At 38.6% G+C, this 10,412-nt stretch overlaps 1 protein-coding gene across 5 annotated transcripts in view; it reads left to right on the top strand.

Annotated features, from left to right (window-relative positions):
• The first annotated feature begins 37 nt into the window (after positions 1-37).
• IFT25 (intraflagellar transport 25) overlaps positions 38-10,412 on the top strand; it is a 28,200-nt gene continuing 17,825 nt past the window's right edge. Inside the window, exons 1-3 of one of the 5 annotated variants that reach the window (XM_077891845.1) lie at positions 38-105; positions 6,969-7,039; positions 7,890-8,002. In XM_077891845.1, the coding sequence (XP_077747971.1) occupies positions 7,905-8,002 (98 nt within the window). In that variant the 5' untranslated portion in view covers positions 38-105; positions 6,969-7,039; positions 7,890-7,904. Of the gene's footprint in view, positions 170-408; positions 507-570; positions 740-6,968; positions 7,040-7,889; positions 8,003-10,412 lie in introns of those variants that run through there. The other 4 variants (XM_077891846.1, XM_077891844.1, XM_077891842.1 and 1 more) reach the window with 4 other exon arrangements.

The raw sequence follows: 10,412 nt of genomic DNA, 5'->3' as shown, positions 1-10,412 counted from the left end.
GAGATGCGCGTGCGCGGGACCCGGCATGAGGGGCGGGGCCGGGCCGGAGGCGGGGCCGGGCCCTGGGCTGGAGACCCGAGGGCCGAGGGCTCGGATCCGGGAGAGGTGGGCACTGCGCGTGCGTGCCGGCGCGAAGGCGGGTCCCCGGGTGCTGCAAGCCCCAGGGAGGGTAGGCGGTGCGGGCTCCGGCCCTCGCCGGGGAAAGACCCTCGGGTGGGGCCGCGCGGCTCACCCCGCTCCGTAAGGGAGAGCGCAGGGCGCGGCCTGAGAGTCGGGAGGGGCGCGCGCCTCGGGGGCGGGGGCGGGGGCGGGGGCGGGGCCGGGCCGGGCCGCGCGGGGCGGGGCCTGCGGGAGAGTCGGGAGGTGCGCGCCCCCGGGAGCTCCTGGGAGGCCGAGGAGAGGGGGCGGGGCTGGGGGCGGGGCTGGGGGCGGGGCGCGCGGGGCGGAGCGGAAGGAAGATCCCGAGCCCGGACCGTCCGCGCGCCTGGAGCTAACGGGAGGCGCAGGCGAGCGGGGCGGGGGCGGCGGCGGCGGGGGCGGTGGGAGCGGGGCTGCGTGCGGCCGGCGGGGCGGGGAGCTGGCGGAGGGCGCCGTGAGCAGGCTGACGGCGCGGGGCAGGGACGGGGGATGTCTGATTCCCCCGCGGGCCTAGAGACGCCAGTGCCAATCCACCAACTTTTTTGAGCCCTGAATAATGTTTTCACTCCCCAAAGGGAAAAGCAATTGCAAATCGAAATGAGTAAGCCTGCCAAACTGTAACCTCTCAAGGGCCACGTAACCCGTATGTTAGGAGCCATATAGTTCGTGTAGGATGTGGGGTCACTTAATACCTTTTATGTAATTTAGGGTGGGGCGTCCACAAACCTGAGCCCTGAGGACCCTGGGAGGTCTTGAAAGGAATGACCTGGGACGGGGGCAAGGAGGTGGTGTCAGAGCTGGTTTGCCTTTCTAGTGAGGTACCCAGCCCTGGGCCCTGGCTGTTTCCTGACTTACACAAAAGGCCCCCATCAGTAATGTGGACAGTGCCAAGGCAGGGATCAAGAGAACTGCGGACTTGACCCCTCGAGGTTTTCAGAAAGAAGGGCCAGAAAGGGCATGTGACCTGGAGAGTAAAGGGTGGCTAAAAGTGGCCCTGGGGTTAGACTACAGAATAAGGCAGCGGGGAAGAAGTCCAGGGGTAGGGACCTTAAAAATGCAGAAGAGGGCACCCCCCATTAATAATCTAGGCTTTGAGGGGATACGTGTGTATTTATTTGGAGTAAGGTATCCCAGGGTGGGGCGTTAGACTACAATGCAGACCTGCAGCCTTGGAGTGGAGGCAACATTATCTGTGGGTTTCTTTTTGTTTTCCCCTGACAATATCAAACCTGACAGTGTCCTACTTATACAACCCAGAATGATGTAGTATCTGGATGTAGTTCACACTGTTAGCACATAACATTATAATATTAGTTGCATGCATGTTCATTTTCCTTGACTCTGAGCTTGAAGGCAAAAACTAAATGTTAGTCACCGTCTCTATCTTAGGTTGTAGTTGTCTTTGCGTTACTAGCAAGTGCAATGCCTGGTCCTTAGTTGGTATCTGAAAATTTTGATGGAGGCAGCCCGGGTGGCTCAGTGGTTTAGTGCCGCCTTCAACCCGGGGCAAGATCCTGGAGACCCAGAATTGAATCCCGTGTCGGGCTCCCTGCATGGAGCCTGCTTCTCCCTCTGTCTGTGTCTCTGCATCTCTCTCTCTTTCTCTCTCTCTCTCTCTCATGAATAAATAAATAAATAAATAAAATTTAAAACTTAAAAAAATAAATAAAAATTTTGATGGATGTAGTTCCTCCTTAACTCTAAAGAGTTTATATAATCTAAGATTATATTCCTTTACCTTTGGGGGCAGATACGGTACATTCTTGCCTTACAGTGTGACTCTATAATGAACCAAACGTATACGTTTTACACATCTAGATCAAGGGTCAGCAAACTTTTTCTGTAAAGGGCCAAATAATAAATATTTTAGACTTTCTGAGCCTTATAGTCTCTATCACAACTACTGTGTCACTGTAAAAGTAGCTATCAACAATGTATAAATGGTTGACCATGGCCAAGTTCCAATAAAACTATTCATGGATACTGAAGTATGGATTTCATATAGTTTCATGTAATCTTCATGAGTCATAAAATATTATTTTAATTTTAAATAGTATTTTAAGATAATAAGCATCCTTTAACTCATAGGCCATATAAAAACAAATGGCTGACTAGATTTGGTTCTGCCACCCCAATCAAGACCAATCCTTGTGTGATTGACTTTTTAAGTATAGGCCTTTATTGTTATTAAATATATTGTTCATCATATCTTATCTTTCTAGTTTGCTCACATCTTTTTATGTGCTAATTCTGTCATCTAGCATGTTAGCTGATAGCCCAGCTTTGTGTCATCTGCAAAATTGATGATACTTTTTCTATCTTTAATTCATAAAAATGTTGAATGGCGAGAGGACAGAGGTTTTTCACAGTTAATTTTGTCCCATTAATCATCATTCTTTGAGCATAGCCAAAGAGAGAAATATTTACCTAAAGTACTGCCTGCCACCCAATCCACATTTCTCTGTCTGGTCCATATAGGAATCTTGAGAAGCTTTGTCTAAAGCTTTGTTGAAATATTCAGAACATGTTCTTAATTGGTTAGTAACTCTATCAAATAAGCAAAAAGAAATGTATAGGTTTGGTATAACCTTTGTGAACTAATGTTAGTGCTGCTTTCTATTGTACAACTACTCTCATTTACGTTTTCAGGGCTATCATTTTAATAATGAAATTTAATAATGTTAGAACTTTGTTGAGAATTAATATCTGAGTTCATCAATCTGTATTTCTAGGAATTTATCATCTTCAAATTAAGGACTAACAATGTTCATCTAACACTAGTTCTCTGGTATCAATAGTATTAAATGCAAGAAAAAAGTTAAGAGGCACAAATAGAAAATGTTAGAACATATGCCTTTTTTCTTGACCAGTCATGACTTTTAACACTATCATAGTAGATTTTAAAATTCCAGTAAAAAATGAACCTTATGCCAATAAATATAAAAACTAAGAAGAAATAGGTAATATTTCTACAAAATATAAATTTCAAGATTGACTCAAGGTGGTATGGAAAACCTGAAAAAAATCTGAAATATTAAAAAAAAATTCTGTTTACAAAGATTTTACCAGGCTTACAAGATCAAATAACCTTCTGTCTTATACAGATTGCTCCAACAACTAGAAAAGGGGGAAGCTCTCTAACTTATGTTGGAAGTACAGTCTTGATTATAAAACTAGATACAGGAGTGCCTTGGTGGCTCAGTCCATTGTGCATCCAACTCTTGATTTCTGCTCAGGTCATGATCTCAGGGTTGTGATATCAAGCCTCTGTCCCCTCTCTGCCACCACCTCAGCACTTTGAGCTCAACTTAGAGTCTGTTTGAGCTCAGCTTAAAGTCTGCTTGTCTCTTGCTTGTCTCTTTCCCTGTGCTGCCCCTCCCCTATGCCATGCCCTTTCTCTCTCAAGTAAGTAAATAAATAAAACCTTAAAAAAAAGAGATAAGGACTGAATAACAAAGGAAAATTATAACCAATCTCACTTAGAAATGTATTTGTAAAAAATCTAAATAAAATGTTAGCAAACTGAACCCAACTATGGATGAAAATGATAATATATCTTAGCCATGTAAATTGAGTTTATGCTAGGAACTGGGGATATGATAACAATAGAAAAATCTTGATTTAATTGATCATATTATCAACCTGTAGAAAAATCTAAATGATCATCTTAGTAAATGTTAGAAGAGTATTTGATAAAATTCAGTGTTTGTTCATGGAAAAATAAAACCTAACACACCAAAAGAGAAGGAAATTTCTATAACCTGATGAACAGTGTCTAACAAAACCTTCAGTGAGCATCAAATTTAATGGTGAAATGTTGGAAATATTCCTTGTATGGTAAAGAATAAGACTTTTTAAAAATAATGTTATTTTTTAAAATGTCCCATTTATAATAGCAATAGAAACCATAAGACATCTAATAATAACTCTAACAAAAGAGGTGAAGATATGTTTGGGGAAAACTAGAGAATCATTTCAAAGCTTAAAAGAAGTCTTAAATAAGGTTGCCTGGGTGGCTTAGTTGGTTAAGCATCTGCCTTTGGCTCAGGTTCTATCTCTGCCTTCCTCCCTCTTTTTCATGAATAAATAAATAAAATCTTTAAAAAGTCTTAAATGAAGAGATATGCCAGGTTCATGTATTTGAAGACTCATTATCATAAACACGATATTCTCTCCCAGTTAATCTGTATGTGGAACAAAATTACAATCAACATCTCAAGAAATTTTTTTCCTCTAGTTCATTTTTTCCCCCAAAGATTTTATTTGAGAGAGATAGAACATGAGTAAGGAGATGGGCAGAGAGAGGGGGAGAAGCAGACTCTACACCGAGCAGGGAGCCTGAAATCATGACCTGAGCTGAAGGCAGATGCTTAACCGACTGAGCCACCCAGGTGCCCCATTTTTCTGTAATTTAAAAATCTTTCTAATAATTAAGATACAAAACATAGAATTCTGAAAATTAAGTAGAGGAATTTGCTTTATCAAATGTTAAGTAAGACTTATTTTATCCTTTTACTTTCAGTCTATCCTTATATTTACAGTGTTTCCTGAAAAGAGTATCTGTTGAGTTTATTTAAATTCAGTCTGATAATGTAGTGTTTAGGTTGTTAACATTTAATAGAATAATCAGTGCACTTGTGTTTAAAACTATCTTCTTGCCATTTCTTTTTTTTTTTAAGATATTTTATTTATTTATTCATGAGAGACAGAGAGACATAGGCAGAGGGAGAAGCAGGCTCCCTACAAGCCTATATTTTCTACAGGTTGATAATATGATCAATAAATCCCTACAGATTTATAGTAGCTATCTTTGCTAATTCCAGTACTCGGATCATCTATAGATCTGCTAAAGTGATTTTGTATATTGGATGTAAAATAGACACTGAAGTAAATAATGCTTTTTCCCAGAGAGGACACACCAGTTTCTTTGCCCTGCAGCCAGGAGGATAAGGGGCAGATCACTTTAGTCTACCTAGGGATTAAACTGAGTTATAATTTTATTTAAATACTTTCAGTTTACATTTGATTTCAGATATTTGGAAGTGAGATCAGTTTCCTCCATCAGGGCTTTGGGAGCTAAGTACCCAAGATCACAGAAATCTTTCTTTGCTTTTCAGTTCCTATGCCCAGTTTCCTGGGAAGCTCCACTTAGGGCATGTTTTCTCTGATCTTATTAGGGGTTGAGTTGGGTTGGGGCTAGGTTGCAGCTTTACTTAGTTGCACTTTATGACACAGCAATAAGGCTAAATCTCAAAAACATAATGATGAATGAAAGAAACCAGATACAAATGAATACAAACTGCATGATTCTATGTATATAAATTTCAGGCAAAATTAATCTGTTAGAAATAAGGACCATGCTTATCTTGGGAAGGAGGGAAGGGAAGTGACTGGGAAGGGGCATGCGGAGGACTTCTCAAGTGCTGGTAATATTCCATTTCTTTACCCTGGGAATAGTTACCTGGGTATGGTAACTTTGTGAAAATGTATTGCTCTATATACTTCTGATTTGTGTTCTCTTCTTTTTTTTTTTTTTAAAGTTTTTATTTATTTATTCATGATAGTCACAGAGAGAGAGAGAGAGAGAGAGAGAGAGAGAGGCAGAGGGAGAAGCAGGCTCCATGCACCGGGAGCCTGATGTGGGATTCGATCCCGGGTCTCCAGGATCGCGCCCTGGGCCAAAGACAGGCGCTAAACCGCTGCGCCACCCAGGGATCCCTGTGTTCTCTTCTTTATGTATGTTTTATAGTTCAGTAATTTTAAAAAGTGTGTGGGGGTGGGGAAACACAAACAAAAAAAAGAAAAAGAAAACTCAAGCTACAGACTAGGAGATATCTGTGACACATATAACAAAGGATTTGTATCCAGAATGTTTTATTTGAAAAATTCCTATAAATCAAAAGGAAAAGGACAACAAAATTTTTAAAAAGCACTCCAATAGCAAAATGAGCAAAGAAAGGATGAGGAAAAGCAAATAACAGAAAAAGAGGACTGAATGGCCCATAATCCTATGAAACAGTATTCAGTTTCACTAATAATCATGGAAATACAAATTATAACCTTATTGAGATACCATTTCACATCAATGAGATGAGCTAAAGTCAAAATGTCTAATAATACCAAGTTCGTGAGAATATAAGGAAGCAGAAACACTTATACACTGCTGATGGTAGTGTAAATTGTTAAAATTTCAAGATCAAATTGATCAGTTATTGACTTGAAGATATGCTGATTCTAAGTTTCTGCAATTTTACTTCTGTAAAGAAAGAGACTTTTATCATAAACACTGTCTCCTCTATATACTAAGGATACATACACAAAGATGTACATTTCAAATTTGCTTATAATAGCAAAAAATTGGAAACTACCTAAATATTCATCATTAGAGAAATGGAGAAATACCTGACAGCAGTTAAGATGAACAAAGTAGATTTACATGTATCAACATGATAAAACTTGAAAATATAATATTAAATTTAAAAAGCAAGGATATATATACTGAGGAAGCGTCTAAGTTTTAAAAGGGCAGTACATATTGTTTATGGATATGTATTGATAAAAGTATAAATACATAGTAAGGAGGGATATTCATCAACTCCAGAATAGCTCTTACCTTTGAACCAGGAAGGTGATGAGTAAAAATGTTAACATTTATTAAATCTAGGCAGTGGGTATATAGTTGTTTAATATGTGACATTCTCTGTACTATGTTGATTATTTATATGAAATGGTTTCATTTTTTTTTAAAGTTAGCCAGAGGCCAGGATATGAAGTGTATTGGAAGCCTTTCTCCTTTTTCCAAACACTCTTTGTCTTATCATTCTTTATAGATACAGCTTTCATAGTCACTTTGCATCTATATATTGGTTTGTGCCCTGTTACCACCAGATCAAGGAGAAGGGTGAGTGTGACTGATAGAATCTTATCTAGTCTTCTTTGTCTAATCTACCGGGGTCCATGTTAGAGTTCAACAATGTTTTTACATATATTTTTATTAAACTGAAAATATTACCATACGATAGAAATGTCTTTCAATCCATGACCCAAGTGACTGATTTAGAATTTAATAATAAGCAAAAGTTTTTCTTCTCTCTTATTTTACATTCTGCTCCAAAAAGTAATGATGGTAAGATATCTTTTAACATGTGACTAATATTATTTGCTACTTCAGTTGATAAATGTATGGATAAACAGTCATGTGGGGTGCCTGGGTGGCTCAGTTGGTTGAAAGTCTGACTCTTGATCTCACAGTTGTGGGTTCTAGCCCTGTGCTGGGCTCTGTGCTGGGTGTGGAGCTTACATAAAAAAAAAGAAAAAAGAAAAACAAAAAACAGAAAACACAACAGTCATGAAAACATCTGTTCTTTTGCTCCAGATTATTTTTTAATGTCAGAAATATAATGATATAAATAGTTTGAAAATTTTACACATTAATTTATGTTACCTTAGCCTGTTAACTATTTCTGTATCATTATTGAGGACTTTCAATTTTAGAATCAGAAAAATGTTGTCAGAGTAGTCAGTGTTGTCTTTTGTGAAGTAGAGTGGTGGAAATAATCACTATTTTACAGATTATTCCTGGGAGAGGTTAGAAGTTTACTTTCATAAATAAACATGTTAGAGTCCCTCCCACTTGTTGAATAGCTTGGTGGTTAAGCTGTGTGCTAGGCAACAGGCTTTCTTTCTCCCTTTACTCCGATGAAGTTCAGAGAGTCAAGAATTTGCTTTTGTTATTATTGTTTTACTTGCAGATTAAACACTTGAAGATGAGAAAAATTGATCTATGTTTGAGCTCTGAGGGGGCTGAAGTGATTTTAGCTACATCAAGTGATGAAAAACACCCACCTGAAAATATGATTGATGGGTAAGAGTTACTATTTTTTCTTCCTTAAAGCCTTGATATTAGGTCAGTGAACCTCCTGAGTACTGGGATTATGCTTTACAACAACTAGAACTTTTAAACATAGTTTAATAAATGTTTGATGAAGTACATTACTTGACAATATCCACCTTAGGTACCATTTGTGAAACAAATTCAGTTGAGTATACTTAGGTTTTTGATCCTTTTCTTTATAATTTTAAAAGTGACCTCTTATGTAAATAGTTTTTTAAGAAGTAGTTTAACAAGACAAAACTTCAAACAACAACTACCTCATTTTATGGAAGAGTACATTTTAATATCTGGCTATGATTTTATTCTAAGTTTTTTTTTAGTAAATAGGAATAAAAACATTATAACTTCTCATGTATTGCCTATTTCCTTAGTGGTCTAAGCAACATCTTTGTTGAACTGAAGGCTTAACCTCCTGCTCTCCACCTGTATTGTTTGGTTCTCAGCTTCTTGATACCATTCCAATTTCCTCTCCTTACTGTGTTAGAGCTTATTCTAGGTGAGATAAATATCATTCTTAGGCTTTTAAATTCCAAGAAAAAGTGGTTAATGGAAAAACATTTTTTAATAGTTGTGACTATTTTATTACTCTCTTGAGTTCTCTTTCTTGGCATCTGTACAATGACCAGAGTTTGACTCATAGAATCATATAATTTTAGAGCTGGAAGGACTTAGGATTGTATCTTATCTAAACCTTTCATTTTAGAATTGTGGTAAGAGAGGTCCAAAGAGGTCAAGTACTAGTTTTAACTAAAGGCAGAGCCAGTTATAACACAGATCTTGTGGTATTTTTGTGTTCTATTGTGAATTCCATGTATCTGGATAAAATTCTAGCAACTCAGCCGCTTCCTTTAAGCCTACTTGTTATCTCCTCTCTGACATCTGTCCTTTTGGCCTCATGTAGGATTAGTTTACCTTTTTGTTGGACTCAAAGAATTTAGTATATGCATCTATTATCTTTTTGTCCCTTTTTTGTATAATTCTTTATTTTTAATATTTGTGTCCTCTCTTAACTATGAATTCCTAAAAGTTAGAGACTATGACTTATTCAGCTTTGACTCCAGAATGTCCCTTTTTTTTTTTTTTTTTAAGGATTTTATCTATTTATGCATGAGAGACACACAGAGAGGCAGAGATATAGGCAAAGGGAAAAGCAGGCTCCCTGTAGGGAACCGGCTATATGACTCTGTTGGAGGACCCCAGGATCATGATCTGAGCCAAAGGCAGAGACTCAACCACTCTGCCACTCAGGCATCCCTGACTCTAGAATGTCTTAAAATAGTTTTTGAGTAGCTTATTGAATTAGACCATCAAATATTAATCAAACTCAATTAATATTGGAAAGTAGCCGAGAACACACACACATATATATGCACATATTTTATATTTGCACAGGGCTTTGTAGTTTCATAGATGTTATGTCATTTGACCCTCACTGTAAGCTTGGGAAATAAGGTAAAATATTTAAAAAATGTATTTTCAACCTTATTGTAAAGATGAGGAAAAGGATAATTGTAGGTAAAGATGACTTGTTCAAAATTACACAGATAACCAAGTGGTGGAATCAAGATTAACACTCATGTCTTCTAACTCCCAGTTTGGGTTTTTTTGTACTATACTATGATAACTCAGACTTTAGGTTTGTTTTTTTTTGTTTTGTTTTGTTTTTTTTTTAAATTTTTATTTATTTATGATAGTCACACACAGAGAGAGAGAGAGGCAGAAACATAGGCAGAAGGAGAAGCAGGCTCCATGCACCGGGAGCCCGACGTGGGATTCGATCCCGGGTCTCCAGGATCGTGCCCTGGGCCAAAGGCAGGCGCCAAACCGCTGCGCCACCCAGGGATCCCCAGACTTTAGGTTTGAATCCAAAACTTAGCATCTGTTTTTTACCTGTGCCTCTTAATCCTTCTTAGTTTTTTATTTCCTGAAATTCAGGTAATAGCTATTTATCCCACTCTGCCTTGGAGTAGAGAAATTAATGTGGGAACTGCTGTGAGGATGCACAGGTAGCTAGAGATGTACCTTAAGTTGTTTTCAGAAATAGTGATCTTTCTGGGCCACCAGGATGGCTCAGTTGGTTAAGCATCTGAATTCTGCTCAGGTCATGACCTCAAGGTCCTGGAATCAAGCCCCACGTTGGGCTCCATGCTCAGTAGATAGCTTGTCCCTTTGTCCTTCCCTCACTCATTCTCTCTCGCTCTCAAATAAATCTTTTTAAAAATTAAAAAAAGAAACAGAGATCTTTCCAAAGATTAGCCCATATTACTGAACAATTAAGGACATAACATTTAGAGACTAACTCTTAGTATATATAGAAAACTATATAGAAGCTATATAGAATAAAAGTATATACTGACCTGATAATTGAACAGAACATATC

The sequence above is a fragment of the Canis aureus genome, chromosome 3, assembly GCF_053574225.1.
Source record: "Canis aureus isolate CA01 chromosome 3, VMU_Caureus_v.1.0, whole genome shotgun sequence".
Classification (NCBI taxonomy): domain Eukaryota; kingdom Metazoa; phylum Chordata; class Mammalia; order Carnivora; family Canidae; genus Canis; species Canis aureus.
Note: the sequence above shows the minus strand (reverse complement) of the source record. Positions and strands in the feature narration are given on the sequence as shown.